We start from the raw sequence: 22,652 nt of genomic DNA on the forward strand, positions 1-22,652 counted from the left end.
TTCTCTGCACGCTCCATTTATCTCTCTTTCTCTCACTTCACTCTTTCTCCCCCCCAGTGTAGGAGTTAACAGAAGACATTGACCTCTGGGCCACTTGCGGTTCCTGATCCACAGTGAGGAATGTGAACCTAAGCCCTCAACTGACTAAACTCAGCTTTCATAGCATATGTGGAGGACCATAGTATAATGCCTGGCTCTAAAGTTCTCAAGAATGTTAAATACAAAATTGCTTACGTTTCAGGGTCAGACATTAAATAACAGGATAAAAGTAACTGATCACAATACAATTCTAACAAAATTTCATCTGGATTTGACATAGATTGCCCGACTGTGATCTGAGATTGCATTAAGATCTGAAAGTACATTAAGAAAGTAGCAGGAATCAGTAGGAGTCTCTTGCCAGTAGGTGAGGGGACTTAATCTGAACAGGGCTTGCTGTCATTAGGGGCAATTGTTCTCCTCAGAGGATATCATTTTAAAAGTGAGGCTGGGCTACAAGTCTTACAGGCTGTTGTTATAACCTCTGACTCTCCCCTCATTCATTTATCCTGCCTGTGCTGCTCAAGGTTGCAGAGATCTAAATGGATCTGTATATTTCCTTCCAAATGTTCCCTCTGGCATCACAATTCCAATTTGGTCTCAATTATCACTGGGTTTTGTTAAACAAGTATTATTTGGGACAGAGTAATTAGGAAGATTTTCAATCTATGAGATTTTATGCAAAAAACGTTTGACAGCATTTAATAAAAGAAACTCCAGTGCCAGAGCTTTGTTAGTGTTACAGTTGTGATATTAGGGGAAGTATGCACCCTGGAACATGCAGTTATAATAAATATTACTAATACATAAACTCTGCATCATGTCGTTGCCAAATCACATCACCCCATTTTTTGAACTGCCTTTGAGCCTATTTTTAAAATCCACAAAAAGGAAACAACTCCATAGATTATTTTTAAAAACCTGTTAATGTGCTTTGGGTTATGTGAAATTTTTATCAATGTAGGGGATGGAAACAATGATTACTAGTAATATATTACAGCCATTTATTTATTTATTTATTTATTTATTTATTTTGCCTTTTGGCTCACATCTTTCAAAAAAAATAAATAGTGGAAACATTTTAGCACATAGACAGCATTTTTCTCAACCACCTCTCTTACAACAAAACCCACAAGCAGCAGGAACATACATTTGGACTAAAGAGGAGACAAGAAACTTTCTTTGCTCTAGAAAATATAATTACATCTACATGTATTTGGATATTATGGCACATTAAAAAGGCAGTTTTTGTAGTTTCAGACAGTATGATCAGTGGATCATGTATGCACCATTGTCTTTGGATGTTGTTAACAATGATGTCTTTATATTACATTATAAACATTATAATATAGGTGGTAATAACAGTCCATTCTGTTTTCTCGCCTTGAACATGAAATTTGTAATTGAAAGGTGTCAAAGCTAAATATTTTCAATAAAGCAAACCTGCACAATAAAGTTTGTGCAGAAAATTGTGTCTTTACTTAATGCATTTTAACTGTAAGAAATCAATTTGATAGAAATGAGACTTGGGAAGCAAACTGTACAAACCTATTTATTTTATTTTAATTGTTTTTATTTTTTCATTTTATTGATTACATTACATGCATAATAAGTTGATAGAAACGTTATACAGAGTGATATGAAATATACAATCATACAAAAACAGCCTCATTTAAATCAGTTTGAGTTAAATCCTCTCAAAATTCCCACAAGCAGTACTAATGGAGATTATACATTCTCACAATATCTAATCTACATGGGGAACGTACAAGGAGAGGGCAAGAGGATCCTGCCCTAATTACACAAAGATATTACAGGGTTATTAATGAGATAACGGAAGCTTGAATGAAATTAATTGCTCCTCTGAGTTTTATAGTGCACACATTATTACGGCTCTGATGTAGCAGTGTGAGGACAGCATGTGGCAGAGCACAAAATAGTATCTCTTGAATTGAGACATAGCTCGAGGCTCATTGGTATTCTGTAAGATAGTCAAGTGGGTTTCTTTCTCCCATCACCATCTTCTCCTCTCTATCTCTGTCTCTCTCCCTGTCACTCTCTCTCCTCATGAGTCTATTTTTCTATCTTTCTCTAGCTGTACTCTATCTATCTGTATATGGATGTATGCCACGAAGAGTAAGCAAAGATAAACAGATGACTTTATCATGTGTTATCATAAAAGATAATAACATGTGTCATAAAGGCACAATTACAAAATAAACAGTTACTTTATAGATTTCTACATTGTGTTATTTTAAAATAGGAATGGAATTTTTCAATTGGCCCCTCATTGACACCTCTTGTCCAGATTAGTGGACCAGAACTGTTGTATACATCAATCCATTTGCTGTACTGCTTATCCTACACAGGGTCACAGAGAGTCTGGAGCCTATCCAAGGGGATTCAGGGCACAGGGCAGGCGACACCCTGAACAGGGTGCCAACCCATCGCAGGGCACAATCGCACACCCATTCACACACTACAAACAATTTAGGGGTACCAACCAGCCTACAGCACATGTCTTTGGACTGGGGGAGGAAACCCGAGTACCCAGAGGAAACCCCCGTGGCATGAGGAGAACATGCAAGCTCTGCGCACAAAGGGCGGAAGCAGGAATTGAACCCCCAACCCCGAAGGTGCAAGGCAAACGTATTAACCACTAAGCACCATGCCCCCCCAAACTGTTGTGTAAATAATAAAAACAAAGAAATTATATATCAGTGTCCTTAAAAATGTTTAAATCAGTATCACACATTTAGTTTATTTTTTGCTATTGTCTGTCTACCTCATGCTTATATACGCTCGTAAACAAAACAATGAGAAACTATCAGTGATCTTGTCGTGGCCTTAATGACCTAATGTTTTCAATTTCTTACTTAATAGAATTGAATTCAGTATGTTTAAATGGACAACAATAATCCGATATTAACCTGATTAAGACAATACTCTGATTAAGAAACTACTATGTAAACAACGATTATTAATTAACCTAATCCGACTAATGTTATACTCAAAGTAAACACAAATTGAATTAAGACATGTGGAGTATTCCTATTTTAGCTGTATTATCGATGTGCATTATAGACATTCACACAACTTAATCACACTATTAATGTGGTGTGGGAGTTTTTGCAGCATTTTGCGACAGGACACATACACATACGGCAGTGCTCAACGGTTTGACGACAAACAAGAGAGCATGGCTGCGTCCGAAACCGCGTGCTTACCTACTACAGTATATAGTAGGAGAAATACATGTATATTAGCTACTATATAGTAGGTAAGTATGCAGTTTTGGACACAGCCCACTTCTTCAAGCAGTCACCTATTTGCACGTACAGCATGACAAATAATTAACTGCACCTGAAGCTTTCATAAAATTAAAAATTAAACACCCAAAACTGTATACGGTACCATAATGAAGACGAACCGTATGTTGATACGTGAAATTCTGGAGGGGACGTCGGATGGTGTGGCGTGGGGACGTAATGACGTGTGCCATTAATCGATCTGTGCTCTATAACATGCAAAACCTGAACATGAAAAGAATATTCATGACTACGGTGTTAACATGTCTGTAATGCACGTCGATAATGCGACTAAAATAGGGATACTCCACATGTCTTAATTCAATTTGTGTTTACTTACTTTAGGTAATCAATAATCGCTGTTTACATGGTAGTTTTTTAATCAGAGTATTGTCTTAATCGGGTTACTATCGGATTACTGTTGTCCATGTAAACGTACTGACTGTGCCTGCGCTGATTGCCCTCGGAGTACCCCCTGAGAGGGGCCCCAGTGTGAGCAGCATAGTCGAGCAGCGAGCCGCGCGCGCTGTAGTGTTCACTTTAGTCCGGTTAAAGCGCGCGCTGACAGCGGAGTTCACACGCACACACACACGCTGACACACACACGCTGACACATACACGAGCGCCGTGATTCCTGCTGGATCTTTACTGCCAACTCGACCAAAGCTCCGGAGTACCAGAGTGTGGTTTATCCACTGCAGCTGGCATGAGCTAACATGGAAACCAAACCTTTCTTGTCGCTAGGTAAGTTTGGCGTTTCTGTGTGATGTGGTTTCCATTTCACTCCGCAGTAACAGCCAGCAGTCATCATACTTAGGATTTTGCATTGGCCTGGACCGTAGGTGTGCTTCTCCACTCCACACAGCCTGCACGAGCTTAACGCACAAGTGCAGCTGGATACAAACTAACACTGAAACAATCATTTCAATAGAGTTACAGTTCATTCATCTCAAATCCTGGAAATGGATCTAGCTTTGAAAATCTTTTAGTAGTTTTAGTTTACTGTCACACGTTGACGTTTACCTCGGATACTTATTATTATTGTTGTTGTTGTTGTTGTTGTTGTTGGTGGTGGTGGTGGGAGTAGTGTTAATATTTAATTCCATGTGTTAACTTGTTATAGTTACCTTGCTGTGTTTGTTTCACTGCTGGGCTTCGTCCCAAACCTTTTACTCTTCACAATCTCTGAGTAGTTCACTTAGTACAGTACTGTACCCTTATTTAGATGGAGCGTTTAAGAGTTTGTTGTTAGAAAACCAAATGTCGGTTCACTCTGTCACTGCCACCTTCTTTCCCAAATCTTCCACTTATCTAATGTCCAGATTGCCAGACTGTGTTCATGATGAGAATCCTAAACACACCTCACTGGTAACAAACTCACTGAGGCACACTTTAATCTCTAAACTACTGCCCTAAGTATGGTTTGTGAGAATTGGTGGAAATAATGCAGCTAATAGCTGATTTGGTCTGAATGGACCGTGGAAAGGTGAGAGGTGAAAGGCGTGAGGTATGAGATGTCATCAGGATGTCTATAGTTTACATGATTACTTGATTCTTGTGCATGGCCCGTGTGAGCTTTTAACCCTAGAAACATTCAGATGATTATTCAGTTATTCATCTTTCAGCATATATATTAAGAAATTATTCACTAATTACAGTGACGCTAATAGAAAAGAGCGAGTCCGGAGTTGCTTACGGGTTCTGGCCGTTTAAAAGGTTAAGCTATTAATCTTTGAAGCTGTGTCCAACTCGCATACTTCTGTGCTCAACAATAGGCCGTAGGGCGCATATGTGTTTTGGAAAGTAGCCAGAAATCTTTAAAGTCTATAATCAGCAGACCTTGTTTTTGTATTAGCTCTGAACTTCTGAAGCCCCCCAGTGCTGTAGATGAACAACAAAACACTTTATCATACCTCAAAGTGGAACTTAGGTGAATAATACGTAATGGTGTGATATCCAAGAAGACGATAAAAATGGGTTTAACAGCATTTGGCAAATTCTCACATTGTTTTGGTGCTTATTTGGTCACTACAGATTTAAAACTTATTAATAACCTGTGATGGACTGTTGTAGCATCCAGGGTGTGTTCCTGTTTCACAACCTGACCAGGATGCAAAGATTACCGAATGAATGATAGTAATGTGGTGCATGGGTTTAGTCACCTTCTGTCGACAAACTCTATGATCTATGTAATGAAGACTAATCACTTTACCCTTAAGTACGTCTTAGCAAGTTCCCATCCGCTTGGCCTTAGGGGTGACCCCTCGCTTTGAGCAGTGACTCCCAAGTCCATGGGTGTCAGAGGGAAGCACTGGCTCTCTTTGTAGGATGGCCCGAGGTGTTCAGGACCACCCCAATAAAACAGGACCAGTTGGGTTTACAGCACTGTGGTTTAGTAGCTCTGAGGAGGTGATTGGTGCTTTTGTGAATGTCTGCAGCTGTCAATTTTATTAGGGAGCCTTTAAAGGGAAAGTTAATTGCTTAAAGTGACAGCATCTCACAGACACTCTCCAGCCACTGTCTGGCTCCGAATCAAAGGTTGCATGGTCTCCTTTCTAGACGTGCAGAAGGGCCAAATTGCACTTAAGGAAGTTTAAAGTGACAGTTAACACACACACACACACATTTGGGAGGGAGTCAGAAAGCTTAAGACTTCTCTGTCATGATTCATTCTTGCACAAATTGTTGTTCAAGTACCTGAAGCCTTTTGAATATAACATAAGAGACACATGAAGGATAGAAGACGTTATCTATGATATGCCCAAAAGCCCTAGTTGTTAATGATTTGCTCTGTGCACTGTATGCACTGATTAATTAATAACAGCTTGGTTGCCCCTTGTACTATGGACTGTGTTATTCCCTGCTCTTATGTAGCTTATGTAGCTCTGGCCTGCTAAACAAATCAAAACAGTGATCTCTGTGTGACCCAGAACATTGCGACCCTAAACTCTGAGCCAGTTTTGCAAGTCATGACTGTCACAAGACAATATTAAAAGGTTGTCTTTGGGGAGGCCTCTTTCATTCTTCCCCTTTCCACTTGTCCCGTATAGTGGATTAGTCATATCTGATCTCTGCTACCCAATTTACTTTGAGCTAATGGATTTGGCATTTAAAGCCTGGCTTTGAGACAGAGCGACAGAATGTGCCACGCCGCTCTCATCTGCTCCGTCTCATTTTATGAGCATAAACACCCAGTCTCGCATGTGTGTGTGTGTGTGTGTGTGTGTGTGTGTGTGTGTGTGTGTGGCCTCTCTGAACAGGATTTTGCCTTTACCATCCAGGCTACACTAATGCTTTGTCTGAAGCATGCTGGGTCATGGCCACTGTAATGGCCTAATATGTCTGTGGCCACTTTGGAGACATGGTAATGAGAAGGGCAGCTGGGTAATTACCAGGTGCAAAGTTAGGAGGTTAAACTCTCTGTTGTTTTAAGATATAACCTTGACCTTTGGACAAGCAAATGTACAAGTCACAGAATTTTGTTTATTTTGGGGTTTTTTTTTTGTAAGTGCAGTTCTTGTTTATTCCAGGAAATACATAACAGAATGTTTATGGAATGTATGTTTCCCAATTATTACCAAATAATGGTATTATAATATTGTTTTTCATGCTCATATTAAAGGAATACTTCATCATATTGTAATCTGATTTGCTACCACAGACAAGTATTCGGACACCCCTCTCTGTACTGAGAAAAGACAAAAAGTCTGTTGACTTGAAAATCACTTGCAATAAGGGCAGTTAAACTCCATCAATAAACATGTAACATGCATGTTAGAATCTAATGCAAATTGAAAACTACAAATGGCTCTAGGCTCCCCGTGACCCTGTGTAGGATAAGCATTACAGGAAATGGATGTATAGATGGAAAACTGCAATTGTTGCACTCTAACAGTAAAGGTCTTAATATATATGTTAAAAAAAAAAAAGGCTCCGAAGCTGTTCTTATGTACCTTTATCCAACTGTCCAACACTGAAGAAATGACAATACAGCCCGGATGAGACACTAGTCCATTATAAGACACCATGCACACTCAAATTCACACACTCATTCACACATAGGTGCAATTTAGCATAGCCAATCCAGCATGTTTATGGACAGTGGGAGGAAACCAGAGAACTGTGAGGAAACACACAGGGAACATGCACAGAAACTCCACGCAGACAGTAACTTGAGCTCAGGATTGAAACAGAGACAGTGACACTGTGAGCCAGCAACACAAACCCGCTGCATCACTGTGCATCTGAAAACATTTATTTCTAACTATTTACACTTAACTAAAGATATAGTTATTATAGGATAGTATTATTGATATAGTTATAAAGATTGTGGTATTCATGCACAATCAGAGCCAGGCGATGTTTGTATGTTTGTAAGGCATAACAGATTGTTCTCATTTATAAAAGAGTAAAATATGCATATTTAGTGATTCATTTGAATAAGTAATGAAACTGTTCTATTAAATATACATTTGGACTATACATTTATTGACTACCCTTTACTTCTGTTATGACTAAGTTTTGAGTTTTTCAGTTCTCTGCTTTTTTTCTCAACACAGAGACTTTTTTTATTTTATCCAGCAGATATTATGTTGAAAAACGCTGGAGTATACATTTAATTTCCAAAAAAAAAAAAAGTCTTTCAATATATGCAAGTGTAAATCCATCTATAAATTATGTGTTATATATATATATATATATATATATTTTTAAAAGCCCAAACATTTTTGATGTTCTGTAAAGGTTTGTTCTTAATTCACCTTTTTTTTTTTGTTGCTTTAGATTTTAAATAAGCTTTCTGGTTGTTTCCTGTAAACATTCTGCCTCTGTTGCATGGTCATTGGCTGAAAGTGTGGCAGTTAGTAGTCAAGATAAGATCTTTAAGCGATTGCGATACCCTTAAAGCTGTGCATATCTTCAAGGCTGAGTGCATTAAATTATACACATGCACAAATTCCCAAATACGATAATGGACCCCTCAGACTACTGCTCATGTGATACCAGACTAGGTGTGATGTGCCTCAGTTACAGTCATGTTCATTGTTACAATTCAACAGTTTTTCACGTCGTGTCTCTGTGCACATGAACCAAATCATGAATGTCCAAAGTGCAATCACAGTTCTTTGTTGAATATATAGAGACACACTTATCTTTGGAAAAATACCTTTACATACAGAAGAATGTGAAAACCCTTTTGGATTGCAGTGAACATTAAATGGCGATACGTGTACAGCCCTATAGACACTGGCGTCAAGCCAAAAAAAGATTTTCCTCTGTAGAAGTTGCCAAGATAGCTGCCAAGGTAGGTGTCAAGATAGACATTTGAAAGGATGATTGTGTAATACAAATAAATGTCAGTGTATGAAAGTATGAAAAGTATGTTGTCGTTTGGTGCTGGTTGATTTGTTAAAAAGGCGCTTGAAATTTTGAACTTTGGGACATGCAGAGGATTTCATGAGAGCCTGTTTTAGGGATATATTAGATCTATTAGGGATATATTAGATCTATTAGATTAGATCTTGGCTAATAAAAATCACAAAAAGCCAGTTAATGTGCTCAGCATAGTAGTGGACAGTATGGCCTAAAATGTATATCAAAATATAGATTAAAATAATCACAGTACCAGTATATATCACACTATAATGTGCCTTAAATATCACAAGGACAATAACAAGGTTACTGTTTAATATTTTTAGTTCCCTTTAGTTACCTGAAATACAAATACCAAAATCCTAACGTTCCTAACCCTAACCTCACAATTATATTATATTCCCTTTTAAGTACATCCTTGAGAAAAGATTGATTATATAAATAATGTATTATATAATAAGATTTATCATTATTGGTTCTAAACAAATTTAAATCTAAAACTAGTTTTATTTTTCTAAATAAAAAAATAATGATCACGTTTTGCATTGTTTGTCATAGGGCCAGACTAAAGTGCTAATCACAATAGCAACACAATCTTGCTATTTCTGGATGAACCAAAGTGTCTTTGCTATACACAAGAACAATGCAAAATGTGATATTTGTATTTCTAACAATAAAACCAGCTATTTATATTTATTTTTGTGAATATGGACAGCAGTACATGTTCTATTAATTGGTCCTGAGAATCATTAAAATAATTTTCAGTATGGCCGTGTGTTGGTCATGGTGCATGACCAGTCTAGATATATGGGAACGTCAGGAATAGGAAAGGAAGTTCTCTATCCTTTGCTCACACTTTTACTGTGTCACATCACATGTTGTTTAAACATGTTCCAGACAGGTGTAACAGCTAAGATAATATCCATACATCAAGAAGAAGCACAACCTGTAAAGCAGATGAACCGTCCTTCCACCCACTACTAGTTCAGCACATTTTTGCGCTGTGTGGTAGAGTCAAACACTCAGACACTTTTAACAACTAATTCTAGTACTATTATATTGTAAATATATGAACAATCACAATTAATAACAACAACCTCATATATTATTTTTTTTATCACACACCCTACAGCAACCTGCTTTGTTTTTTTCATAATTTATTATATACAAGGGTAATTCAGATTACACCTTAAAAGCACGACATGAATTAGAATTTAATTAAAACATTTTTAAAAGGAATCCGACGCAGTGCAAGAAGCAATCCTTCATTGAACAAAAAGCTGACTTTGTAGAAAAATGATATACATTTGTGGCACCTATTTGCAATAAACATTGCAAAATAAGGTTTACATTTGACTGAGTCTCATATATATCTTTTTCATTAGGCTAAGATTCAAAGCATGTTTAACGAATGAGTATACACTAATGCTGCTGATTAACAGTCTGTATATACAGTAAAATGTTCAGTGAAGAATGAATCGCTATTCTGTATTTACCTCTGAGTTTATTTCTAGTCTTTCTCTGGTATGCAGAGTTGTATAATGATTATTTAAACATAAATAAATAAATAAATAACCAGCTCTTCCCCAGCTCCTAATAATCTAATTACTGGTACAGGATACATGTGTGGTTGTTCCACTGGGTGTTGAAAAAAAAATGCATTAAAGCTAATGAAACTCTTTTTTCATCCATTAAAAAATTTAAAATAGTTGATTATTATATTATATATATTACTGTTTATAGATGTATTCATAGCAACGTAATTTATTTATATACTTATTAAGTGTTACTTATAATTTCAGGAAAATCCTTACCATGGAAAAGCCATCACTTTTATATTGCCATGTAAGTCTTTATTCATTAGTTGTAATATATAGTTCAGTTGCTTTATGCAATAATGAACAACAGTCAAGTGCTTAATATGGTCTGTAACAGACTATTTTTTTTAAATGCCACAACTTTATTGCTAGATTTCTTATTGATGTGTAAATCAAAACTAGACACTTTGACAAGACAACTGTGCTTTTTTGTTTATTTTATTAAAGTTTTTTTTTCATACATTTGTTAAAATTTCTGTGATGTCACATCCTTATATACTGCTATATATCTACATTAAGTCCATGAATACCTTAATGCTTTAATGATGGTCAGTGTTCTACCTGAATGGTAACATGACCCGATATGCCTTGCAGTGTGTAGACAACGAAACACTTTGCAAGTCAATTTGAGTTCATATGTCACATTTATAATGCTGGAATTGGCCAGAAATATTTTCCCCTAATCTAATCTGTTTAGACAGTTTCACTTGATAGATGTGTCAGGCAGACAGAGACTGTGCAGTTTCTTCATAAAAAAAAACCTATTTGCGCTTCATTCCTTTGATGAATGTCACGATATTGACTTGACATGTGTTGCTTGCATGCTGTGTGTGTGTATGTGTGTGTGTCTGTGTGTGTGTGTGTGTGGGGGGGGGTTTGTGTGTCTCTGTGTTTTCCCCTGAAGCTAACACACAGCTCCAGTGGTTAATTAATGGCAGAGCAGGAATACAGATACGTATCCAGTTCTAAATTACAGCTGCAACTGCAAAATATGTAAGGAACAACAGCAACAAAAACACTCCAGAGGATGCTGTCCTAGGAAAATAATCAACAGTGATTATTTTCCAATCACAGCACATCCCAAAGTGTTTTATTCCCCTTGTACCACTATGTTTTATCACATTGCATTTAATGTTGTAGAACAAGTTGTAAAGCAAGCTAGTTCTTATCACTTACAGCTATATGCAGTCATTCCCTCACCAGCATCTCTTTTTTGCTCTCTTAAAATTAATAAGACAAAAAAATGCAGCTTGTCATCTTACCGAGAAACCACAAGTTCTCTGTCCTGAGGATTTTCCCATGTCAGAAAACGTAAAGGAAATGTTTTAACACTGACTGATACACACTTCACCGTTTCAATAATTACACTCATTTTCTTCATCTGTTTTTGTGGTGCATCCTCCATTCATGTCCCTGTGAATAAGCTCTTACTATAGAAAAAATAACATTATAACGAGCACATTTATGTAAATGTGACTTGAATTGCACTACTGACAGAGCTGCTGTTTTAAATTAATCAATTAATGTTTTTAATTAATCAACACCTCCTGGCAAATCACTGAGAATTCTAGAGCACTGTGGTGTAATAATTGATTATTAAGTTGAATAGCATGATAATTAATTATATAATTAGAGTAGCTGTGAATTATGGTTGTAAATACAACATGTTATGAATGTTTGCCATTGTTCAGTAGCCACAAAACGTAATTTTATACTTTTTTTTTTTTTTTTTTTTTTTTTTTTAAAGTCTGACTACCATGACTTTTACAACCGTTTCAGTGATAAAACCTTTTAATGAAAAGATAAATAAACATTTTTCATATACCACTCAGGATTTGCTAAAAAGCAAACAGCACATATTTTCATCAACTAATTAAGGCTGTCCATAATTATGAGCCTGATAAGTAGTAAACATGTATATGTTCTATAAATAAATAACTAAATATATATATATATATATATATATATATATATATATGTGTGTGTGTGTGTGTGTGTATGTATGTATATATATATATATGTATGTATGTGTATATATATGTATGTATGTATATATATATATATATATATATATATATATATATATATATATATATATATATATATATGAGTTATTTGTTTTTGGACTAACCTGTTTTATGTACCATCTGTGCCAACATATTAAGTAAATATAGTACTAATGTGGAAACTGGAAACCGTGGTTTCAATTCTAAATAATCAGAAACTGACTTGTAATTTGGTTCCAATTGTAAAATGGTGGTGCCATTTTTTCTTGCCTGTTATTTTAGTTTCTTTAGGTTCTGTCATTAACTCGTTGGAGCTTTGACTCCCTTCTGAAAACGTAAACAAACATTTACAAACATAACTATTTGTCGACGTTAAAAATCATTAGCATTGTATACAAAGTCTGAGTAATCATTCAGAATATTTTTTTTGCCTCATTTTAAATAAATAACCCTGTACTTTGTTTATTCCAAGCAAAAAACAACATTTTACTGATTAGTGAATTGCCTTGCTTTGTTAGGATTACAAACTTTTCAATGTATGGTTAGGGAACATACTGATCCATGGGTTATAGCTGGTATTTGTTAAAGATTTAAAAGAAAAAAGTGCTGTTATACATCTATAATCAAATTTGTCAAATAAAACGTTACTTGTGTAAATGTGATGGTGGTTGAGGGAAAAAAAAACTCAGCTATATTTTGTCTGGATCTCTGGTTACTGAGTCTGATTTAGTTTTAGGGTGAAATATTATTTAAAGTAATCTGCAGTACGGCTAAAGTAGATGAGCTAGAGACTTAGTTTGCATGCTTCACCATATTTTGTCCTTGTGATTATTTCTATCTTCTGTTTGTGGTTGTGTACTGTTTCTTTTTGAGAGGTTAGAAAGTAACACACCCGCCTTAATTGTGCTGCACATTCCTCACAGTTCCTTTATGTGGCTTTGCTTCCTTTATGGATTGATGGAGGTGTCTCTGGGGTGGTGCTGGTGTTTAAACAATGTAAGGCCGTAACTAATGCCGTTGACATTCTTCTTCTACTGTTGGATTGATTTTCTGAGCTATGGTGTTATTCTGTTTGGGCCGCTTTTTTGGTGTTGCTGGAGGTGGTTTTTTTTGTTTGTTTTTTTGTATAGATTTATTATTTTTTTTAATTGTCCTGTTTTAGTTAGCGACTGACACATCCTCAGATCCTTAGAGCAGAGTCTACTCAGTGATGAATTTGAGTTTTGCGCTTGCATATGGTGAATCCTTGATAGCTGTTCATACAACGAATTGATTTGTATGAATGATGTTTTGTGCACAGCAGGAAGTCATAGGAGAACAATGAGGAGATGAGGAACAGGATGCTGGAGCCGCGCGTGTGTGTGTATGTGTGTGTGTGTCATACGACCATCATGTTTTCATATTCAGCTTCTGTCTGGTTAGGCATGAGTAAAACCACAGCAGTTAATGCAGTGGGCAGGAAGTCCATTATTTTATGACCTGACTACATAAAATATCTTGATGTCTGGATTGTTTGTAGAAATAATTTCTCTAATATGTATTTCATGATGTGAAAAGCCTAAATAGTTCCATCTTCATTATCTGATTAACTTATTTAATTTAGAATGATATCTATAGTTTTAATCTTGGGTTTGACATCCCGCTTAATGAAAAGGTTGTTTTCATTAGATCTTGGTTGTGCTTAATGGGCCAGTGAAAATAGAGAGATCTTTGAGGGCTAGTTCTGCTGGCTTTCATTGAAACGTTCGGTGAATGTTTTAAGTCATCATGTATCGTACAAGAATTCATGAACCGTTTGTGACCTTATAAAACTGATGTGGATCAATGCGACATGGAGAAAAAAAAGGTCATCATAACACTTGTTTTGTCCAGGAGAAGGTCAGTGCTGATGTGTTTTCATTGGTGCAGCTTTGGCAGATTTACTTCAGAGGCTCAAAGAATGGGGTGCATCTGCAGAGAAGTTTTAATTAAGGCAAACTGTTTGTCAGGAATGCTGATATTCACCTATGAGACTTAAAATGCACTAAACTCACCTAGTCTTGACCTCATAGCACGGTAGGGTGGGGACAGAGAGAGTGTGAGAGAGAGAGAGACTGTTTATTAGCTTTCATCTTCTTTTGGTTCACCTACAGAACATCATCGTATTCAGTGCTTTTTTTGTTTGCCTGATTATCTGCAAAGTAGAATTTTAGAGAAGAAAATAATCAGTTATGAATAAATATAGAAAGAGTGATAGATGATAAAAGATCTGTTTCTCATTTTTAAAGGGATGAAAGAAAACATCCTGTCACATCCAAAAAGAAATCTGCAAAATATAATCACACTATGGTTTTTCCTTTTATTTTTTTTTCCTGCAGACGAAAACAGCACCAAATGTTGTCTAGTTATTGCCACCAGACTTTGTTTTCCATCTAGCATTCATTAATCTCCCAGAAAGATTCATCTCTCACACTCTGAGCCTGAGGGGAAACAGGAAAGGGAAACGCTATTGTACTGACAGCATCAATACACATCAAGAGCCTTAATCATGTTTTTTTCAGTATAGGTGAGGATGTGTGAATCTCTCTCTATATCACTCCCTCTCTGTCTCTCTCTCTCTCTCACTATGTCATACAGGATTCAGTCAGAATCCTCATATTTCTTCCAGACGTTGATGTTTGCCGCAGTTTGTGTGATTTGCATACTGTTTTTTTCTTTTTATCTGTATTCCGGACCTGGGTTGGCAGGAGTATGAAAAATACGCATTTCATCTTCCTCCTCAGGCTTATAGCAGAGCAGTGACTCCAGGCTGATTTAATTTGGAAACTATGTTGGTTGCATTGGGAATAAATTTCAGGAACTCTTTTGCACACCCACAAAAATCCCTATCAGTGACAAGGCAGCAGAGAATTATTTTGGTTCACTTGGAAAACTTTGAATTTTTTTTAAGGAATTGTCACAAGCAACGTAATATGTTCAAGAAATATGACTTCTGGTTAATTGGTTAGCTGGACAGCTATTGAGTCATTTTGTGTGTGTGTGTGTGTGGGGGGGGTTGTCTGGCATGACGTTCACTGAGAAAGTGAGAGGAATGAACTGTGACCTGTGACTGTGAAGTTGAACTTGAGGTCAGGAGTGCTTCTCAATCTATGGTAACCTCTCCTCTTTTTTCCCTTTCTCATCTCTCTTTCTCTTTTTCTCTTGCTTTTTTCTCTTTCTGCCTGGGTCTCTTTCCTACTCCATGCAATTCGACTATACACTGTGGGTCTGTTTTTCAGTGTGTAGGGGTACAGTTAGGGGGCTGAGTTCTGCAACTATTTTAAGAATCTGTGGAGCTGCCTACGTTTACGCCGCAGCCACATCCCTTAATCTTTCTCCCTCTTTCTCTGTATCCATTTTTTTCTTGCTTTAACAGTATATGTACAAAAGTTATGCACTGTATAAGTCTAAAACGACACAGTTACAATTCCAAGGAAATACACAAATCCTATTAAGATTATCTATTTAAAGTGAATCAAAAGTGGTATATATGCATGTGAGGACTACACAATGAATCATGCCTGAATTACTTTATTTGGATTACCACAAAGTCTGTTTGGCTCTAAAAGTATGTTTGACTTAGTTAAATCATTAAAGGTACCAATTAAATATAGTATCTCGGTAATTTGTAATATTGTTATTCTTCCTAATGTTTCTTTTTTCTAAGCATTTGTTTATATTTTTCTGGCCCAGAAATATCCCCATTCTAATCAGAGACACAAAGGCTAAAAACCATCCAATGAGGCTTATATAGCATCAGCACAGGAGGTGGGGATCAGTATCAGTATGAGGTAGCGTAGGCTTGGCATTGTTTTTATTACATTTGGCAATGCTTTTATTATTATAACTTCTTTAAGTTTGAATAATTTACTTTTTGTATTGCATAGTTTCACATAATTATCAGTATGTCTGTCTCAAATTGTATTATAGCTACAGAACCCTGAAGTCATCTGAAAGACTCCACATGCTGATCTAATTAATTACAATGAGTAATGCCGCTTGAGTCTTCACTTCCCTCATTGCTAATACAGCCTTCAAGGCTAACAAAAGCCTATTAGACAGTGTTGTGAAATCACAATCCCAGGCGATAATTGATGCCGTCGCGGTAGGTCCGTGCCCCCCCCTCCCCCCCGCCTTCATTATGAAGGCTTAATCAAGAGGACCAGAAGAACAGATTTTTATGACGTTCCTGATGTTTTGAATTGCAGTCCTGATCCTTGACCTTGAGTTTGATCGCCTTGGAAACAAGATGCGACACTGGGGAAGGGAAAGGATACTGTTGTTAGTGTGGCCTCTAGTGAGTCTTGTAAATACCAGCTTTAAAATAAGAAAACAACCCAGAGGCTCATAAAGGGAGCTTACAGCACTTGTTTAATGTGTGTGTGTGTGTGTGTGTGTGTGTGTGTGTGTGTGTGTGTGTGCATTACAATGTGGCTGAATGTTAATATTTAAAAGGAAGCTGCAGATAAGGACACATTTTTTTATTAGCTTGTAAATAATACATCTCCAAATTACACGGCTTACATATAAATCAAGTACACACAGACTCACACACACACACACACACACACACACACACACACACACACACATATATGCCTTTGTTTCAGAATCCTAACTGGCTCCATTTTTCCTTGTAGTTTTGTGTGCTTGGCTAGTGGAACATAACATACAAATTGAGCATGACTGTCTGTGTTTGGAAGTGTGTGACTCTCACCTGCGTCCTCTTATGTCACACACCCAGGGTTCCTGAAAAGCCCATGCTCAGTAGTGCCACCCTGTGTGCAGGGCCGGCCGGGCAATGCTGGCAGCTCGCCCTCGGGCTGCTCCTGCTTCACGGGCACATGCCCACTGCACCAGCGCAGGATATCCACAGGTACAGAACACACACACACACACATATACTCGTAAATACATATCTTTGCCTGTGTACAGAAGTACATCAAAAAGATAAGGTTGGTGTATTGTCATACATACACACTACACAGTCTGGCTCTGTTGTACAGTGTCACACCTGCAGTACTGACTGCTGCTTTTCATTTCTTTTTTTTGTCTCTGTTTTTTAAACAGAAGCTTCCTTAGTAATTAGAGCTGCTGTACACATTTATGATTTATACTTCCCCTGAGACAACTCATTGCGTGCTATTACAGTTACTCATGGTCATAAAGAGACCGACTGCCTCCAGCTACAGGGCTGGAACTCTGTTTTCATGGTATAAGATGGTGTCACGTCACCTTGGTAGGTATGAGAGCGGAAAAACAATTGAAAACCTTCCATTCAAAATATGTTGGAGCAAAGCCAAGAATCTCCTCTCTTCCTTTCCAGTTCATTAATGGAAGTGGTTTATTGATCTGCATTGTGTAGAGAATTATTTGTAGGTTTTTGGTTATCCTGTGATCATGTAAATAACCCAGTCTCACAGTCTATATAATGTGATGTTTTTGCTAGTAATGAATAAGTAAAGAATCCATCTGGGCCTGTGATATACAGTCCCTTCCAAAACTATTGGAACGGCATGGCCAGTTAATTTGTTTTTGCCATAGACTGAAGACATTTGGGTTTGAGGTCAAAAGGTGAATATGAGAGGAGGGTTTAGAATTTCAGATTTTATTTCCTGGGATTTTTTTTATATGTAGATGTGTTAAATGACATAGAGCATAGAAGATTTTGCATCAGAAGCACCCAATTTGTAGGCGAGCAAAAATATTGGAGCATGTGACTGATAGGTGTTACTTGTTACCCAGGTGTGTCCTGTTATTGAGTGTTTAAACAGTAAATAGACCTATGGGAGAAAAGCAAGCCATTTTGAAGCTGAAAAAAGAGGGAAAATCAAACAGAGACATTGCATAAACATTGGGCATAGCCAGTAAACCATTTGGATGTCCTGAAAAAGTAAGAAACCACTGGTGTCATGACCAACAGACACCGAATGGGTCGTCCAAGGAAAACAACAGCCAATGACAAAAACATTGTGAAAATGGTGAAGAAAAACCCAGAAACAACAGTCAGTGGCGTTACCAGCAATATCCACAGGGCAGGGGTGAACGTAGCAAAATCCACTGTCCAAAGAAGACTTCAGGAGCAAAAATTTAGAGAATTTCCACAAGATGGGAACCATTCATCAGTAGTAAGAATCAGAAAGCCAGATTGAAATTCAGAGATGAGCCACAAAAGTTCTTGAACCAAGATTAACCAAAGTGATGGAAAGGTCAATGTGTGGAGAAAGAAAGGATGTGCTCATGATCCAAAACATACAAGCTCATCTATAAAAAAATGGTGGAGGTAGTGTCATGGCTTGGGCTTGCATGGCTGCTTCTGGAACAGCCTCACTAATCTTTTTTTATTGATGATGTAACTCATGATGGTAGCAGCAGAATGAATTCAGGAACATTTATTTGCCAATTTACAGAGAAATGCATGCAAATGAATCAGGAGGAACTTTATCATGCAGCAAGACAATGATCCAAAACACTCTCCCAACACAACAAAAAACTTTATCAGGGTAAAAAAAAGGGGAAGGTTTTAGACTGGCCAAGTCAATCAGCAGACTGTAAAACCAATTAAGCATCATTTCACCTCCTGAAGAGGTAACTGAAGGGATAAACCCCCAAAATGAAAAACAACTGAAAGAGGCTTGGGTTAAAAGCCTGGAAAAGTAACACAAAAGAAGAATCCAAAAGTTTGGTGATGTCAGTGAGTCACAGGCTTGATGCACTTATTGAAAGCAAGGGATATGCAACCAAATGTTATTATTTACTTTGAAGACTGATCTGTTCCTATACTTTTACTCGCCTAAAAATTGGGGGTCTGATACAAAAGGTTCTATGTTTTATGTTGTGTAACATCTAAATGTAAGTACTTATTAATGCCATTGTATTCATTGTATTCATGATAAAATCCTTTAATACAAAATATTCGATTTGGTATCCATGTGATGCAACTATTAATAAGTAAGAAAATGTAAATTTTAACCATTTACATTTTAATTATTTATTTAATTATTTAATTAATAACAGTTATGTATGTTTTAAGTAATTTAACTGAACACATGTTAGTCATTATTTAAAATTAAAACAGTTTTTAAAAAGTTACTTAATAAATTGCATTTTTATCTACACAGTACATTTTATGCACTTTTTAAGATTTTGTTTAGGCATGTACATTACATTAGAAGTAAATACTTTATTTCAGAATAATTTCTTTTGAAATAACTTATTTTTAAGCTTGATTATTGTGATTGCACTGGCATTACAGATTCAACATTGTACTTACTGCATTTAATCAGGGTCAACTCATCTGTTAAAAATAACAATATTAATAACTTTATAAGCAAGCACCTGGCATGTTAAATATGAATTTAAGAACATCATCATCATCAGCTCCTTCCCTAACTCCAAAAAACAATGTAGGGGTGTACTTACATTTCCATGTGACTGATTTTTGTTGTTGTTGTTGTTAATTTAAATTGTGAAAATTACTACAAAATGTCAATTTTATGTGTCCTTTGATAGTCTATCAGCTTTATTAATAGGCACTGTTTCAAAGATGATCAAATGTGTGCTTGTCCAAATATGTCAAAAAAGCCAACAACATCCATGGGGTGTACTTATTTTTTCACATGATTGTATAACTAAGGGTTACAGTAATAAATCTGAATACTAATTATCATGCCACCTGTTGCCTAAACAAGTCCAGACAAGTCCAGCAGGTTTACAAAAGTATAGTTGTTATACATGCCAAGTTTAATAACAGCCTATATGTACTGAACATGTTCTGTATTTTTGTCAAAAATGCCTGAGACTGTTGAAAACACAGGCATTTTTGACAAAAATACAGTACATGTTCAGTAAATATACAGTATGTTTTGTGTATATCTCATACTAAACAGTTTTAGATCTTCAAATGAAATACACCATAAAACAAAGCCAACCTGAGTAAACACACAATACAGTTTTTATTTATTTGTTTTATTTTTAGATAACTTTTTAAAAAAAGTTATCTAACATCTATCACCAATGTGAAAAATGAATTGTCCCCATAAGCTTAAAATCTGTTTGTGCCACCTTTTGCAGCAATAACTGCAACCAAACGCTTCCGATAACTGGAGATCAGTCTTTCACTTACTTCTAGGACTAGGACTTACTCCTATGCGTTGGATCATTGTCTTGCTGCATAATCCAGTTGCGCTTGAGTTTCAACTTATGGACTGAAGACCGGACATTCTCCTTTAGGATTTTCTGGTAGAGAGCAGAATGTTTCCCTCAATTGTTGCAAGTTGCCCAAGTTGCCTCTGAAGCAGCAAAGCATCCCCACACCATCACACTTCCACCACCATGCTTGACCGTAGGTATGATTTTCTTTTTGTGGAATTCTGTGTTTGGTTTAGGCCAGATGTAACGGGCCCCCTGTCTTCCAAACAGTTCCACTTTTGACGCATCAATCCACAGAACATTCTCCCAAAAGGTTTGAGGATCATCAAGGTGTGTTTTGGCAAAATTCAGATAAGCCTTAATGTTGTTCTGGGTTAGCAGTGGTTTTCGCCTCTCCACTGTTCCATGGATGCCATATTTGCCCAGTGTCTTTCTGATAGTGGAGTCATGAACAGTGACCTTTGTTGATGCAAGAGAGGCATGTAGTTCCTTTGATGTTGTCTTTTGCTCTTTTGTAAGTTCCTGGATAAGTAGTTTCTGTGCTCTTTGAGGAATTTTTGAAGGTCGGCCACTTCGGTTAAGGTTCACTGCTGTGCCGAGTTTTTCCATTTGGAGATAATGGCTCTCACTGTGGTTCTTTGGAGTCCCAGAGCCTCTGATATAGCTTTATAACCCTTCCCAGACTTATGTATTTCAATCACCTTCTTCCTCATCATTTCTGGAATTTCTTCTTGGCATAGTGTGTTACTGGGTAAGACCTTTTAACCAATTTCATGCTGTTGAGAAAGTTCTATTTAAGTGTAGATTTGATTGAACAGGGTTTGCAGTAATCAGGCCTGGTTGTGTCTAGTCCAGCTGAACCCCATTATGAATGCAATTTCATAGATTTAGGGAATTAGTAACTATGGGGGTAAATACATTTTCACACAGGCCCAGTTGGTAATTGCGTATTTGCTTCAGTAACTAGCATTATAATTTAAAAACTGCATTTTGTGTTTGCTTTGGTTGCCTTTGTTTTATCTTAGATTTTATTTAAATTTCTGAAACAATTTAGTATGAAATATACACAAAAACTTGAAAAAAAACTATGAGTATATATAAATAAATATTTTTTACAAATATGCTACATTTTATTTAACATTAGTATGACATATAAATCAACTTCTAAGACACTGGCACACCACTATGAGGATTTCATGTGTCTTCTTTCTGGTGTCACAGGACCAGGACATCCTCTTCCCACCCACCATATTAATTACACCTCACTTACTTATATGGAAATGTCATACAACACTGTGACAATTTTAAACAACACTGCTTTGCCCCATTTATTCTTATTAAAAATGCTTATTAACTTATTTCAAAATATTCAAAAGATTTTTTAATAACACTTTGATTGTGGCCTGATCGTTGGCATTGCTCATGGCCACCTCACTGCCCCAGTGTCCCCACTTGTTCCTGAATTCGAGTTATTGTCTGTGTGAACATGTCTCAACATGTTTTCTCTCACCTCCCACAAACATGCCAAGGGTGAACTGGCTTCACAAGATTGCCACTATGTCTGAATGAGTGTGTGAAATATGTGTATTCCCACCTCATGCCCACACTGTAAAACATTTCAGGTGGTTAAACGTTGCCTTAAAAAAATGAGTAATCTCAACTTGAAGAAACTCAAAAAATTACGTTTTCCAAGTCAAGGCAATGGATAACATTAAGTTTAATTTTTGAAAATTTATAAACTTGAGTTCAATATCTAAATATCTAAGTATTCCCGGGATAGTCTCCAGATCCAGCACACCCTGGCCAGGATAAAACTGTTTCTCGTGAATGAATGTATGAATGAATGAATGAAGTACAGTGAACAACTTTATGTCTGAAGATGCTTATAATACACTTGCCATTTTTGCCTTTCAAAATGAACTTAATTCAGAATTCAAGTGTGACTTCAGATGTGCAATCAAGTAATTATTGTATTTACTTTTAACTTTATTCATTTAGTAGACGCTTTTATCCAAAGCGACTTACAAATGAGAAAATACAAGCAAGTAGTAATACCAAAGTAGCAATTTTTATTTGAGTGCTAGAGGAACAAAATGCACAGAGGTGTAAGAGCCTGAGTAAGAGCAATTTTTTACGGAGTGAGAGGGGGACAAGTTAGGGGT

General features: G+C 36.6%; 1 protein-coding gene across 2 annotated transcripts in view; it reads left to right on the forward strand.

The window, feature by feature from the left end:
- Positions 1-3,879: 3,879 nt before the first annotated feature.
- The window catches only part of rxrab (retinoid x receptor, alpha b), a 66,160-nt gene continuing 47,387 nt past the window's right edge, over positions 3,880-22,652 (forward strand). Inside the window, exons 1-2 of one of the 2 annotated variants that reach the window (XM_017452338.3) lie at positions 3,880-4,091; positions 17,084-17,215. In XM_017452338.3, coding sequence (XP_017307827.1) covers positions 4,064-4,091; positions 17,084-17,215 — 160 coding nt within the window. In that variant the 5' untranslated portion in view covers positions 3,880-4,063. The remainder of the gene's footprint in view (positions 4,092-17,083; positions 17,216-22,652) is intronic. The other variant, XM_017452339.3, reaches the window with a different exon arrangement.

The sequence above is a fragment of the Ictalurus punctatus genome, chromosome 22 (genome assembly GCF_001660625.3).
Source record: "Ictalurus punctatus breed USDA103 chromosome 22, Coco_2.0, whole genome shotgun sequence".
NCBI lineage: Eukaryota > Metazoa > Chordata > Actinopteri > Siluriformes > Ictaluridae > Ictalurus > Ictalurus punctatus.